General features: G+C 64.3%; 2 protein-coding genes across 8 annotated transcripts; both read left to right on the top strand.

Moving 5' to 3' along the window:
* Nucleotides 1–1,071: 1,071 nt before the first annotated feature.
* On the top strand, nucleotides 1,072–10,592 carry E4F1 (E4F transcription factor 1). 7 transcript variants are annotated; one of them, XM_039246719.1, is made up of 14 exons: nucleotides 1,072–1,259; nucleotides 3,266–3,516; nucleotides 4,729–4,834; nucleotides 7,055–7,248; nucleotides 7,354–7,474; nucleotides 7,593–7,745; nucleotides 7,840–8,009; nucleotides 8,300–8,533; nucleotides 8,799–8,907; nucleotides 9,007–9,224; nucleotides 9,418–9,616; nucleotides 9,690–9,832; nucleotides 9,917–9,979; nucleotides 10,060–10,592. In XM_039246719.1, exons 1-14 carry the CDS (start codon nucleotides 1,094–1,096, stop codon nucleotides 10,414–10,416), a joined length of 2,484 nt encoding a protein of 827 aa, XP_039102650.1. In that variant the 5' UTR covers nucleotides 1,072–1,093; the 3' UTR covers nucleotides 10,417–10,592. The 7 variants fall into 7 exon arrangements, with proteins under 7 accessions (XP_039102650.1, XP_039102651.1, XP_039102657.1 ...); XM_039246720.1 differs by having other exon boundaries at nucleotides 8,802–8,907; nucleotides 10,060–10,591; XM_039246723.1 differs by having other exon boundaries at nucleotides 1,073–1,259; nucleotides 3,368–3,516; nucleotides 10,060–10,588.
* A 366-nt stretch (nucleotides 10,593–10,958) lies between these two features.
* On the top strand, nucleotides 10,959–13,488 carry DNASE1L2 (deoxyribonuclease 1 like 2). Its single transcript, XM_039246760.1, has 8 exons — nucleotides 10,959–11,320; nucleotides 11,601–11,761; nucleotides 11,852–11,940; nucleotides 12,034–12,117; nucleotides 12,198–12,298; nucleotides 12,383–12,495; nucleotides 12,578–12,829; nucleotides 13,142–13,488. Exons 2-8 carry the CDS (start codon nucleotides 11,618–11,620, stop codon nucleotides 13,193–13,195), a joined length of 837 nt encoding a protein of 278 aa, XP_039102691.1. The 5' UTR covers nucleotides 10,959–11,320; nucleotides 11,601–11,617; the 3' UTR covers nucleotides 13,196–13,488.
* The last annotated feature ends 344 nt before the right edge of the window (nucleotides 13,489–13,832 follow it).

Genomic DNA, 13,832 nt, shown 5'->3' with positions numbered 1-13,832 from the left:
TTAAATGAGAAGATCCTGTAAAGTGCTTGGCTTCAAAGAGCTAACTAAATATTACCTTAAAAGAGTAAAAGGAATTTGCACATGCATGCTCATGGCAGCACTAGTCATAATTGTGGAAAAGGTGGGAACAACCCAAACGCGAATAAATAAATTGTGGTCTAGCCAGGTAATACAATATTGCTCAGCCTATAAAAAGAAATGAAGTACTGACATGCTTAAAACATGGATGAATCTGGAAAACACTATGCTAAGCAAAACAAGCCAGATGCAAAAGACCACATGTGTAATTCCACTTATGTGAGAATGTCCAGAAAAGGCAAGTCGTTACAGACAGAAAGTGCTTGCCAGGAACTGGGAGAAGGGGAGAATGGGGGGTGAGTGCTAACAGGGCAGGTCTCCTTTTGGGATGATGACAGTGTTCGGGAACTTGGCGGCGGTGATGGTCACACAGCATTGTGAATGCACTAAATATCGCTAACGGTAAATCTTACGTATATTTATTATAATGTAAAAAATATACGTAAGTATAAAAGGCTTAGCGAAGCTACCCGTAAGCCAAACCTAAATCGGGTTCTTGTGAGCGCGGCAACAATCACGGGAGGCTCTGACCCGAGGGGTTGGGCTGCGGCGACGAACACCACACTACCCGCCGGAGCTGGGGCGGCGTCCCGCCGGCGGGGCGTCCGCGGCCCCACCACCCGCTCAGCCCGTCAGCCTCACCCTTTCTTTCCTAAAGCTCTCAAGGTCTGACGCGGCTCCGGAAACCCAGCCCTCAGCCCTTCTCGCCTCCGGTATGGCCACGCCCCGTCGCGCCAAGCCACGCCCCGCGGGCCCGCCTCAGGCCCCGCCCCTCCGCTCCAGCGTAACCACGCCCCCGAGCAGCCCCTCCCTGTGCCTTCTCTCAGGGAATCTGGCCCCGCCTCTGAGGTTCTAGGCCCCTCTCCCCAGGCTCCGCCCCGCTGCCCGTCTGTCAAACGCACCTGGCCCCGCCCCGTCGTCTTCCTCTCGTCGTTTTCTCTCGCTAGCCTCAGCGCGGCCCGTTGTTATGACGACACGGTCGTAAATCCGCCATCTTCCTGCGGCGCGTTGCGACATGGAGGGCGCGATGGCAGTGCGGGTGACGGCCGCGCATACGGCAGAAGCCCGGGCCGAAGCCGGGCGGGAGGCGGGTGAGGGCGGGGTCGCGGCGGCGGCGGCGGCGGCGGCGGCCTTGGCTCCTGGCGGATTCCTCGGCCTCCCGGCGCCCTTTAGCGAAGAAGGTAACAGGGCCTGACAGGGCCTGACAGGGTCGGGCGCGGCTGGGGTGGGGACGGCTCAGTCCCGGCTGGAGGAGGTTCCGATGGTCTAAGCTGTGGACCTGACAGACCGTCCCAGACCCCGGTTCCTTGCCGACCTCACGGGTCCCCAAGGGGTCTGCATAGCCTTCCACGAGCCCCCCGGCTCCCTCAGACCCTCGGGCCTCTCCTGTGGGCTGCCCATCACCCCGTGGGGCTCGGTGCCCACTCACGGATACTCACAGGTGCCCAGGCCTGTGGGGCCGCTCGTGTGTAGACCTCTGCCATCGCCTCCACTGGCAGCCTTGCCCCTCAGGCCAGCGGTCGGGCGCCTCTTCTCTCCCTGTCTGCGCAAGGCCCTGCCCTCCTCTGGGCCCCCTCCGGATGCACCTGACGGGCCTCTAGAGCCCTGGCTGGGGTGGGGCCCGAGGCTCCAGGGGGCGGGGCTTCGGGGCTCCACGCTGCCCCTCGGGGAGCCGGGGCCCTGCAGCCAACCTGCAGCTTCATCCCAGACCTGCCGCTTTCGCCACTTTCTGGCTGTTTGATCCTGGGCAGGGGATCCTTCTGCTGCTAAAAACGTGTTAAGCACGTACCTGGCATCAGTGTTTTCATCCTCAAACCAACCCTGGATGCCCCTATTGTTGTTCCCATTTCGCGGATGAGAGAAGTTGAGGTTCAAAGGTGTGAAAGGGATCAGGTCACCCAGCTAGTAAGTAGCAAGGACTGGATTGGACGCCAGGACAGTGTGACTTCTCAACTGACTCCCGTACCTTCTGGGCTGTGCTGCCTCCCAGGGCCCAGGTGAGAAGGAAGATAGAGCCGGTGGTAACTGGCTGAGGGCAGAGCTGACACACAGGTGCCAGGAGTTGGATCTCTCTCTCTGAGCTCCTCTAGGCTCCTATGAGCCTGTAGTTTGGGCCAGACAGGACGGGGCTGGCGGGCGATCTTGGGGTAGTGGTCCCTGTCTCACAGAACTCGTATTCTCAGTGCATTTTTTTCCTTCTCCTTCTTATTCCAGCTGGGGGAGGGGCAATGCCACTAGAGGCAGTGCCAGCCTGGAGAGGGATCTTTTTGGAGGTTGCTGCGCCCTGCTGGGCTTGCCCCCAGCCTTGTCACTGTGAAATGGGGCGGAGTCTGTCCCCTTCTGCTGTGGGTGTTCCTCCATTGGCGATAGCGAGTCAGACTTGGTTGGCGAGCAAAGTGGGAAGGTTAAAAGGCTGGTGGGCACCTCAGTGCTTTGCTTGTGACTGTGAGCCATCTGGAGGGGACTGCCCTCTGGCGGGTGGTCTTCTGTGGGCTAGTCATGGCTTCTGTGTGGGCCTTTGCTCACTAACTCAAAAGATGTTGATGGGGCTCCTTTCTATGTGCCAGGCCTGGGTTTGACCTGGTGGGGACCACATGAGAGGTGGTGGGGACGGGCAGGCTTCTGTAGAAGCACAAGGAACATCCTCTCATCCCTTTGCGCAAATAGTGGGGCATGTGGAGTAGACCCTCAGGTTCAGGTTCTGGTCCGGACACTCACCAGCTGGGTGGTCTTGAATCTCAGGTCATTTTTCTGGAAGGAGAATAGTCATCCTTATTTCCCCAGGGCGCCGGCTAGATTTGGGGACACCCCCAGAGCAGTGCCAGGCACCCGGGAAGGACTCAGTGAGTGGCACTGTCTGCTGTAGAACCTGGGGCAGGCGTGGTCGTGGTGAGGGGCTGGAGCCTGGGCTGTGGAGCGCCTCTGGGAAGTTCCACCCTGAGTGTCTTCTCCAGGAGAGGGAGCCTCCTGCCTGTTCAGAGCCAATGAAGCCGGCTTAAACTGGTCCTCCGCCACTGTCCCCAAACTGGCGTGGGTGAATCCCCACACCTTGTCGCTGCTCCCCGGGGCTGTCCCCTCACCTCTAAGTGGCAGCTCTGGGCATGACAGCCTCAGTGGATCCCTGCAGCCTCACTCTGAGGTTGGGGTCACCACCTGCTGCTCTCTCTGGGGTGGGCCCCTCCCCCAGGCCAGCAGGTGCTTCTGGTCCGACGGCACCCTCCACCCTCCGGTGGATTTGGCCTAGGGCTGGAGGCCCTCCCAGGCTCCACTGAGCGCAGGCTCGTTGCAGATGAGGATGATGTGCACAGATGTGGCCGCTGTCAGGCCGAGTTCACTGCCTTGGAAGACTTTGTTCAGCACAAACTCCAGAAAGTCTGCCAGCGGACCACTCAGGAGGCCCTGCCTGCTGCCCCAGCTGCTGCGCTGCTGGGCCCGGAGGTGAGCCCTCTCCACGCGCGAGCGCGCCCTCCTCCCTGGGCTCACCTGGTGGTGGGAGGGGGTGTATGTATGCCCGGGCAGGCCTGTGGCAGGGGGGTGGGCAGAGGGCAGGCATCTGGTCATGGATGAGGGGGTCTGGGCCCTGCCACCAAGAGCTTGGCAGTGTTCCTGGGCTTCCTGGATGGCCCAGTGTAGCCTGGCCTTCTCAGCAACCTCTGGCTGAAGCCTGCGCAGATGACATCCCTCCTTTCTGGGAGCCTCAGGGTCTGTCCTTGCTCAGGGCTGTCATGGTGGCTTTTGTTCTTTTGGCTTATCTCCTGCCCTGCACACATGGTTTCTTTTTCTTTTCTAAATTTGTTTATTTATTTTGAGAGAGAGGCAGAGGCTGGGGGAAGGACAGAGAGAGGGAGGGAGAGAGAGAGAATCCCAGGCAGGTTTTGCGCCGGCAGCACAGAGCCTGACATGGGGCTTGAACTCACAGACTGAGATCATGGCTTAAGCTGAAACCCAGAGTCAGATGCTCAACCACTGAGCCCCCCAGGCTCCCCTGTACACATGGTTTCTCGGGATCCCACACAGGGTGCCTCTGGGGTTCCTGCTACCTTGTCATAAACATGGCCAAGGTCGTCGTGCTGCACGTGTGTGGCCTGTAGGTGTCCAGGCCTCTGAGGGCCCCCAGCACCTTTGCAGGGCAGTGTTCTCGCGTCCCTCATCGGATGGAAGTGGGAAGGAGGCTCTGGGAGAGGTTGGCTGCCTCAGGTCATCACAGGCAGTGGCCCAGAGGACGGGGGCCCCCAGCGATCCCACTCGGACTCTGTGCTCTTTCCTGGCTCCTCCCGGTGGCCCCACATCCCTCGATACCTTGGCTGGGGCTGGTGGGTGAGGGTGCTGACCTTCATCCCTCCACAGCCTCCTGAGCTTCAGGCCAGAGCTGCCAGTCACTGCTCTCTGGAGCCCTCCACGAGGGTGCTCGGTGCTCTGCGTCCGGCCCATGGTGGCCAGGGGTGTTGAGTCCTGGGGCTGAGCCCTTAGGCTTGGGTTGGAGGGACCAGGCTGAGAGTCAGACCGAGAGCAGGGGTGGGAGAGAGGCCGGGGGAGATGACCGGTCCCACCGCAGCCTCCCCGCGTGGACATCAACCTGCCCTCTCCCAGCCAAGGGAACTCTGGAGCCCCGCAGAAGAGTCCTCTTTGTCCCCTGTCCCCCGACGGTAGGTGGTGCCAGCGGTGGCCGGCCCGGAGGAGCCCATCACGGTGGCCCATATCGTGGTGGAGACGGCCGCGTTAACGGCAGACATGAGCCACGGCCCCGACATTGTGGGTAAGGCGGCACCGTGCCCAGTGGCTGTCCGTGTGTGGCTCTCAGCACGGCTGCTTGTGGTCAGAGCTGGGGCCTAGGGACCCTTGCTGCCCGTGTCCTGCTCTCCTGAGAGCGAGGCCTGCCTGAGGAGGCCTGCGGCCCTCAGGAGTCAGCACTGGGCACCCGCCCTGCCTGCCAGGAGAAGGGCAGCGTGTGGCCTGCGCTCAGGAAGTCCTCACTTTGTGCACAGTCACGAGCTGGCTGCTTGCTCCTGCTGCTTCCTCAGACTGTGTTTTCCCTGGTCCTTCTGGAATCTTCCCCATTTTTCTGCCCACCCTGGTTCCTGCTCCCCACCCCCGAGTCTGCTCTGATGGGTCAGGTGGGGGTACGCATGGGATGCACTGCTGGCTCCAGCTCTGTCCTGACCTGCTGCCTGACCTTGGCTGTCCCCTCCCCTGTGGGGGTGGCAACTCCTGCCCTGATTCTCACTTGGCTTTTATGAGCGTACAGTGCCCAGTCAGCCTCCTTGACGGCTCTTTTTAAGTTAAAGGGCCTTGCTGACGTGCACTGGGAGAGGGGGGTTGATGGGTCTGGAATGGGGAGGGGGAGCCTTCAGAGGGCAGCCGGGGCTGGCTGTGTGCACGAGGGTGCAGCCTGCTGCCCGGCGGGGAAGGGAAGGGTTGTCACCTGGAGGTCTGCTGGGCAAGAGTCCTGGCAGGTGCCCGAGTGGGTGGCTGGACGGGATGTGGGTTTGGGCGACAGGTAGAACTTGGCCTTGGGAAGCCCTTGGGACCAGCTGGGGCAGGAAGAGAGGTGGAGACCTCGGGAGGGGAGCCTCAGAGCAGGCCTTTCTGCCACGGTCCCGCCTCAGGGCGGTGGCCAGACATCCGTCCTTGTCTCCCTGCTGTCTTTGCCCCGGCCCGACGCTCCCGTGGACAGGGACACTCACCTGCCGCCATTGTGGATAGGAATGTTGTCATGTGGGGGGTGGGGCCGTGCTCTGGCCCTGGGTGGTGTCCCATGGGAAAACAAATTCCGTGGGGTTGGGCGGCACCCCCCGTGGTGCACTCCTGGCCAGGCCCCTTCCCACCACCCCGACCTGCAGCCGGCCCCCCCTGCTGCCCGGCGGCCCCCCCGTGCTCTGGGGGCTCCTCTCCCGATACCTCCCACCTTTCTTGTCCCCTGTTGCCCCCTTTGCAGGCATCTTGGTGCCCCAGACGCCCCCGGGGGTCCTCTGCTCATTGCTCCAGGGTTGGCTAGAGTCCTAAATTGCCAGTCGCTGGCATCCCAGGGCTGGGGGTGTCTTACCCCTTGCGGGGCCAGGGGCCACGATCGATCAGCAGGGGCTGTGCGGGGGCCCAGGTACCTCTTGCAGGCCCTCCTGCCTCTTTGCTGGAAACAGACTTGCTTTTCATCTCTGGACTTGGGGCAGCCATGTTCTTCCTTCCTCGAGCCCTCCGTCTGCTGTGTCTTGTGCCATGCTCTGTCCCACGTCCTAGCTTGGCAGAAGTCCCTGTCGTTCTGGAGGTTGCTTCTGGGGTGAAGGAAAGATAGAGCATCAAGCACGTCCGCTCTGGCATGGGCGAGAGATGCCCTTAATTGTCTCTGAGTCACGGTGCTTGCGTTCTGTTTGGGAGAATGGCTTGTCAAAACACTATGCCTGGCTGATGGAGCTGGTTCCTAAGAAGTGGCTTTACAGCCGCTTCCCACATGTCATTTTTATGAGCAGAAATTATGAAGTGTGTTTATAGCTTAGCTTTGCACGTTGTCAGATCTTTTCATCACCCGTGAGAGGCGCCGAGGCCAGGCCCCCTTCCTCAGGCAGCCCCAGGCGTCTCTCTCCCGGGCAGGTGCCCAGCCTCCCTGCCTCAAGACAGGGTGACCCGCGGAGTCATCTTTGTTGCCCGTCAGTGGGAGCCGGTACAGTGAGCAGGGCCGGTGGCCGTGAGCCGGGGGGCACTCAGTTGTCCTCAGACGGGGCAGGAGCCCTGCACACATCCCGTCCTGTGCTCCTTGGCTTGGGAGGGGGCTCTGGTGCTCATGGTGGGCGTCCCCGCTGGGCGCATTCTGGGTCCCGGAGCTCCTCTGGGCGGCCTCCCACTCATGGAGCAGGTGCCAGGCCCTGGGCCGGAGGGCGGTCAGGACAGCGCCACCATGTCCTAGCAACACCCCGGGCAGGGATCCAAGGAGGTGGCAGGGCCCGCAGCGTCCCGAGGCTCAGGCTGACCTGCCTCTCCTCAGGCGGTGGACACATCAAAGAGGTCATTGTGGCCGCTGAGGCAGAGGCGGGGGACAACGAGATGGCAGAAGCCCCGGGCAGCCCCAGCCGTCAGGGCCCGGGGCTCCCCGGGGAGGGCGAGCAGGCGCAGGTCAAGCTCTTGGTGAACAAGGACGGCCGCTACGTGTGCGCACTGTGCCACAAGACCTTCAAGACGGTGAGCGCCCCGTGTGCGGCCCCCCCGGCGGGTGCGCCGGGCCTCCCCCCGACTCCCCGCCGCACCGCCGGAGAGGTGCCTGAGCCCCCTTCCCCCCTCCCCCAGGGCAGCATCCTCAAGGCCCACATGGTCACCCACAGCAGCCGCAAGGACCACGAGTGCAAGCTGTGTGGCGCGTCCTTCCGGACCAAGGGTTCGCTCATCCGGCACCACCGGCGGCACACAGGTGGGCCAGGCGGGGCCCGGGAGCCGGCCTTGTGGCTCCTGCTCTGGGGGGGGGGGGGCGTGAGGCTGTGGCCCCGGGCCACCCTCCCTGCCCGGGGCTCACTCCGCCCTCTCTGCAGATGAGCGCCCCTATAAGTGCGCCAAGTGTGGGAAGAGCTTCCGGGAGTCGGGCGCGCTGACCCGGCACCTCAAGTCTCTCACCCCGTGCACAGAAAAGATTCGCTTCAGCATGAGCAAGGACGTGGTTGTGGGCAAAGAGGACACGCCTGCAGGTCAGCGGGGTAGGGGCTCCCTGCCCTGGCCCCCGGCCTGGGTGCTGCCCTGGTCGGCAGCTTCTTCATGGACTCTCCTGGTTCTGCCTTAAAGGATCTGGCGCCTCCACCATGGGGACTGTTACGTCAGCATCAGTGACGGGTGAACCTATGGAGACATCACCCGTGATTCACCTGGTTACAGACGCCAAGGGCACTGTCATCCACGAAGTCCATGTCCAGATGCAAGAGCTTCCCTTGGGCATGAAAGCCTTGGCCCCAGAGGTGCGGGCAGGCAAGGGGGGTGGCCTCTGTCCACTTAGTGCTGGGCTCCGTGCTGGTCAATGGCTCTGGTGGGGACAGGACCAGTCTGGCCTGCCTTCCTGGTGCACGGTCTGGTTGCAGGGGAGACGGGAGACCAATGGCATGCCACAGGGCAGGGAGGGACAGGGAGCTGGGGGTGAGGTGGAGCGGGCTGTGGGGCTCCCCCAGGCTATGCACAGTGCCCCCGAGGCCCCTTGGCTCTGCCCCGTGTAGTGCGTGCAAGCAGGTGCCGAGTGTCGATGCCGGGCCAGCTGCCCTCCCTCTGCTGCCCACAGCCCCCCAGCTCCGAGGAGCTCCCCTGTTCCGGCGAGGCTGGCCGTGAGAACCTGCTGCACCAGGCCATGCAGAACTCCGGCATCGTCCTTGAGCGTGTCACTGGAGAGGAGGGGGCCCTGGAGCCAGCCCCTCCTGCGGCGCCCAGTCCCCAGCCCCTGGGAGACGGTCCTCCAGAGCTGCCGCTGCTGGAGGTGGAGCCAGTGGAGACAGTAGGTGCCCGCGCCACTGGCGAGCTCCTTTGGGGGTCAGACCTTGGGTACAAGGTCGCGACCCTGGCCTGGCAGCCACCCTTGCTGTGTTCCCTGGGGTGGAAACATCACGTTACTTTGTGCAGTGATTCTTCCCCGTTTACTGCCTTCCCTGGGCCTGTGCTGGAGCTTGCCGGTGTGGGGGTACCATGGCTCTGTTCTTTGTACTGCTGGTGTCCAGCCCACAGTGGGTGCCAGAGGCATGCTATGACACCCCCCCTCCCAGCAGGTGGCCAGCGGGGCCTCAGCTGTGCCCAGGACCCACCCATGCCCTCAGTGCAGTGAGACCTTCCCGACAGCGGCCACCCTGGAGGCCCACAAACGGGGCCATGCAGGTGGGTGGCAGGAGTGGGGGGCACTGGGCAGTGGCCAGCCAGGATGGGTGCATGGGGCCCTCGGTGGAGACCCGGCCTCATGTCCCTGTGTGGCCCCAGGGCCAAGGCCGTTCACGTGCGTGCAGTGCGGCAAGGCCTTCCCCAAGGCCTACCTGCTCAAGAAGCACCAGGAGGTTCACGTGCACGAGCGCCGTTTCCGCTGTGGAGATTGCGGGAAGCTCTACAAGACCATCGCGCATGTCCGCGGCCACCGGCGCGTGCACTCGGACGAGCGGCCCTATCCGTGTCCTGAGTGTGGCAAGTGCTATAAGACCAAGGTGGGCGGCTCAGGCCCTGACCCCTGACCCCAAGGGCTCCCCTCTCCTGGGCCAGATCCCTGCCCCGTTCCCTGCCTCCAGACCGCAGGTCCCTGCCCCGCCCGGGGGCTGAGGTGGCCCTCCCTGACCGCATAGCCCCTCCAGCCGGGCCCTGGGCCAAGGCGAGGCCAGCACTGATGGTGGGGCTCCACAGAACGCCCAGCAGGTGCACTTCCGGACGCACCTGGAGGAGAAGCCGCACGTGTGCCCATTCTGCAGTCGCGGCTTCCGGGAGAAGGGCTCCCTGGTGCGGCATGTGCGGCACCACACGGGCGAGAAGCCCTTCAAGTGCTACCGCTGCGGCCGGGGCTTCGCCGAGCACGGCACCCTCAACCGGCACCTGCGCACCAAAGGTCAGGGCTGGGTGCGGTGGGTGGGGGGGTGGGGGTGTCGTCCGGCGTGCTGACCGAGACCCCCCACCCCCAGGCGGCTGCCTGCTGGAGGTGGAGGAGCTGCTGGTGGCGGAGGAGAGCCCCACTGCTGCCGCCGCAGTCCTCGCTGAGGACCCGCACGCCGTGCTGGTTGAGTTCTCTTCTGTTGTGGCCGACACCCAGGAGTACATCATTGAGGTGGGCGCGATGGGGACAGGACGGGGGGGGGGGGGGGGGGACGGAGCCTCCCCCAGGGCCAGCTGACCTCTGACCCCTGCCCAGGCCGCTGCGGACGATGCGGAGGCTAGCGAAGCCGCGGAGATCATTGAAGGCGCCCAAACGGAGGTGAGGGGCTGGGGGAGGGCCGAGGAGGGCGGTGTGGGCACCCCCCACCAGCTGCGAGCTGAGCCGTGAGCCACCCACAGGTGGACAGCCACATCATGAAGGTGGTACAGCAGATTGTGCACCAGGCCAGCGCCGGGCACCAGATCATTGTGCAGAATGTGACTATGGACCAGGAGGCGGGGCTGGGCCCAGAGGCCGCCGCCACGGACACCATCACCATTGCTACCCCTGAGAGCCTGACGGAGCAGGTGGCCATGACGCTGGCCTCGGCCATCAGCGAGGGCACTGTACTCACGGCCCGAGCGGGTGCAGATGGCGCTGAGCAGGCCACGGTGACCATGGTCTCATCGGAGGACATTGAAATCCTGGAGCACGCAGGCGAGCTGGTCATCGCCTCGCCGGAGGGCCAGCTGGAGGTGCAGACGGTCATTGTCTAACGTGGCCACCTACAGGGTCGTGGGGGCTGGGCTGGGTGGGGCGAGGACCCAGAGAAGAAGGGACACAGAATTCAGATGTTTGCAGCGGATGTGGGAGTGTAAATACAATTTTTTGTTGCTTTACAATAAAACATGAAAACCCCACCACTTGTGATGTTGCCGTGGCAGCGGCAGCCTCGAGGACTGGGGGGCCACTGTCCCGGCAGTTTCCCTGTGGCAGCACGCCTGCCCGGGCCACCCTCTGGACTTCCGTGCCCGGCCACCCCGCCCAGGGCCCCGGGGGGGCTGGCGGCACCCTGGCGGTGCGTGGGTGGCACTGGCATGTGGACAGGCAGCCTCCTCCTCGCGCCCTGCCCAGCTGGAGCTGTGACCCCAGCTTCCTGAGGCCCAGGGGTGCTGCTTCCCCACCTACAGCCCCAGTGCCGTCTGTCCGGACCGGGGACCGAAGCTTTTCCCCCTTGAGGTGACAGCGTGTGGGGGGACAGGGCTGCACTGCCTTATTTTCCCAGAGGGCACCGCTGAAGGAGGGAGATTCTGGATGACCTGGTTTCGGGGGTGGGGAGAGGACAGGAACAAGGACTGGACCGTGGGTGGTGAGCCTCTTATCCATCCTGACACGGGGCTGGGAGGCGGTCAAGGTCTTTGGAGTCTTGCTTCTGACGGGCTTGGGGGCACCAGAGCAGTGGCCCTCAGGGCTCTCCCTGGGACCAGCCACCAGGAGTGCCAGCGTCCAGCTTTGTTGGGGGGCGGGCCCAGAGCAGTCCAGCCCCTCCCTGGATCAGGGCCTCAAATACCTGCCTGAGTCCTGGCCTCACCACTGCTGCCCCACCAAGCCAGACACACCCCCAGCCCAGATCTCCGACCTAGATCCTGAGCCCCGGCCGCTGCCCCATCCACATCCCAGGTGAGTGATGGAGCCTGCGGGTGTGGGGGTGCCGTGGCTGGGAGGGCTCGGCTGACCAGGAGGCTGGATGGGAATGGGGTCATTGTATTTGGGGCTCAGTTTCCCCATGGGGTAGAATGGCCACGGTAAGCCTAGCACATCACTGGGGACACATGGACACGCAGGTAACCTCTGGGTCAGGGGTTCTTGCGGGACTGCGGCCCCAGGGCTGGGGCGGAGAGGGGCTGCTCGGTGTGTCTGGCTTCAGACGCGAGCTCAAAAGCGTCTCTATCGCTCCCAGCCCGGCTGCTCCGCGCAATGGGTGGGCTCCGGCTCCTACTGGCTGCGCTCTGGGCGCTGGGGGCCTCCAGGGCCACAGCGCTGCGCATCGGAGCCTTCAACATCCAGAGCTTTGGCGACAGCAAAGTGTCGGACCCAGCCTGCGGCGGCGTCATTGCGCAAGTGAGGCCGGGGCCGGGAGGCGGGGCCGCAGCGGGGCTTCTCCGGTGATTCCTCCGCGCGTGACCCCGCACCTGCCGGCCCCTCCTCCAGATCCTAGCTGGCTATGACATCGCGCTGGTGCAGGAGGTGCGAGACCCGGACCTGAGCGCCGTGTCGGCGCTCATGGAGCAGATCAACAGGTGCGGGGGACAGGGTCCAGCGCTCGGGGCCCGGGTCAGGCTCGCAGGGCCCGGCGGGTGACTTGACCACGGGCCTGGCCCTTGTCTCCGCAGCGTGTCCAAGCACGAGTACAGCTTCGTGAGCAGCGAGCCCCTGGGTCGGGACCAGTACAAAGAAATGTACCTGTTTGTCTACAGGTGAGGGGCGGGGCCCCGGGGCCTGGGTGCGCGGCCCAGGAGGGGGCCGGCTCAGCGCCACCACCCATCCCCTTCCCCAGGAAGGACGCGGTGTCAGTGGTGGACACGTACCAGTACCCGGACCCGGAGGACGCCTTCAGCCGTGAACCTTTCGTGGTCAAGTTCTCGGCCCCCGGTTCGGGTGAGGCCCCGCGGCCCCGCCCCCGCGGCCCCGCCCCCGCGGCCGCGCCCCCGCGGCCCCGGCCCTAACGCGCGCCTCCCGCAGCTGCCGGGGAGCTGGTGCTGATCCCGCTGCACGCGGCGCCGCACCAGGCCGTGGCGGAGATCGACGCTCTCTACGACGTGTACCTGGACGTGATCGACAAGTGGGGCACCGACGTAAGTGGGACACCGGCGGGCGCGTCCCGGGGGTGCGCGGGTCCCTCGCGCGGGCTCAGCCCCGGCTCCGCGGCCCCCGCAGGACTTCCTGTTCCTGGGCGACTTCAACGCGGACTGCAGCTACGTGCGGGCGCAGGACTGGCCGGCCGTCCGCCTGCGTAGCAGCGAGGTCTTCAAGTGGCTCATCCCGGACAGCGCCGACACCACCGTGGGCAACTCGGACTGCGCCTACGACCGCATCGTGGTGAGCGGCGCCCGCCTGCGCAGGAGCCTGAAGCCCCAGTCGGCCGCTGTGCACAACTTCCAGGAGGAGTTCGGCCTGGACCAGACTCAGGTGAGCGGGGGACTGCCAGCGTCCGGCTGCCCACGGCTGGGGCGCCCCTCCCTGCGCTAGAATTTCGGAAGGGTCCTTAGGGGCTCAGTTCTGCTCAAAGGAACAAGTCTAGGATGGCAGGAGGAGATGCCCTTGGCCTCTCCTGGACTGGGGTCCCCAGTCCGAGCCCCACCCCACCTGCAAGCAGCGCAGTGGTCTGTAGGTAGATGCCCGGGGGGGCTCCAGCGGGGTGAGGGGTGTGGAGGGGTTGGAGCCTGAGGGAGGACAGGCTGCCCAGCGGGGCTGCTGAGGCTCAACCTCCTTTCCCTCCAGGCCCTTGCCATCAGTGACCATTTTCCTGTGGAAGTGACCCTGAAGTCCCATTGAAAACCTTCCAGGCCTGGTCAGGGCATGGTGCCCCCAGACTCGACATGAGGACTCTGGCCCCCACAGGACTCCTTCCGGGCGGCTGGCAAAGCCCCGGCACGCAGTGGGGCAGGGCTGGCCGGACAAGCGGCTGTGGACACACTGCAGCCCCCTCGGCCTGTCTCCCCGTCTCTAAAATGGGCTTTTACATCTACCTCGTAGGGTTGTGAGAAGCACCCTGCAGACTGCTAGGTCACTGGCTATGCTCAATAAACAAGAGCCAGCGCTTAGCCAGGGCCACACACTGGTCGGTTCAAGGCCTCCGTGTCCTTTCTTAGGACTCAGCTCCTTTGAGGCCCCAACTTGGGTCCTGTAGCCCGGTGGGTTCCAGGTCCCGCCCCCTAGGGGAGCAGGGATGACCTGGCTGCCCATGTCACACCCTGCTGGGAACTGACAACCTCCAGACCAGGCTCTAGAACGCAGCTCCAGTGCTTACAACTGGAAGCTTAGTTTTCCCTCGTGTGAACTATAAATGCACCCAAGGACCCGTGCGAGCGCAGCTGGGGACACACGTGCACACACACACAGAGGCAGTGCTGACAGACAAGGCCAAGCTCACAGTCCCCGCTGCCCCTCCCCCGCCACGGTGAGTGGGCTG

This window comes from Hyaena hyaena, unplaced genomic scaffold, assembly GCF_003009895.1.
Source record: "Hyaena hyaena isolate Hyena2069 unplaced genomic scaffold, ASM300989v1 scaffold_285, whole genome shotgun sequence".
Lineage (NCBI taxonomy): Eukaryota > Metazoa > Chordata > Mammalia > Carnivora > Hyaenidae > Hyaena > Hyaena hyaena.
This window is presented reverse-complemented; position numbering and strand designations above follow the sequence as displayed.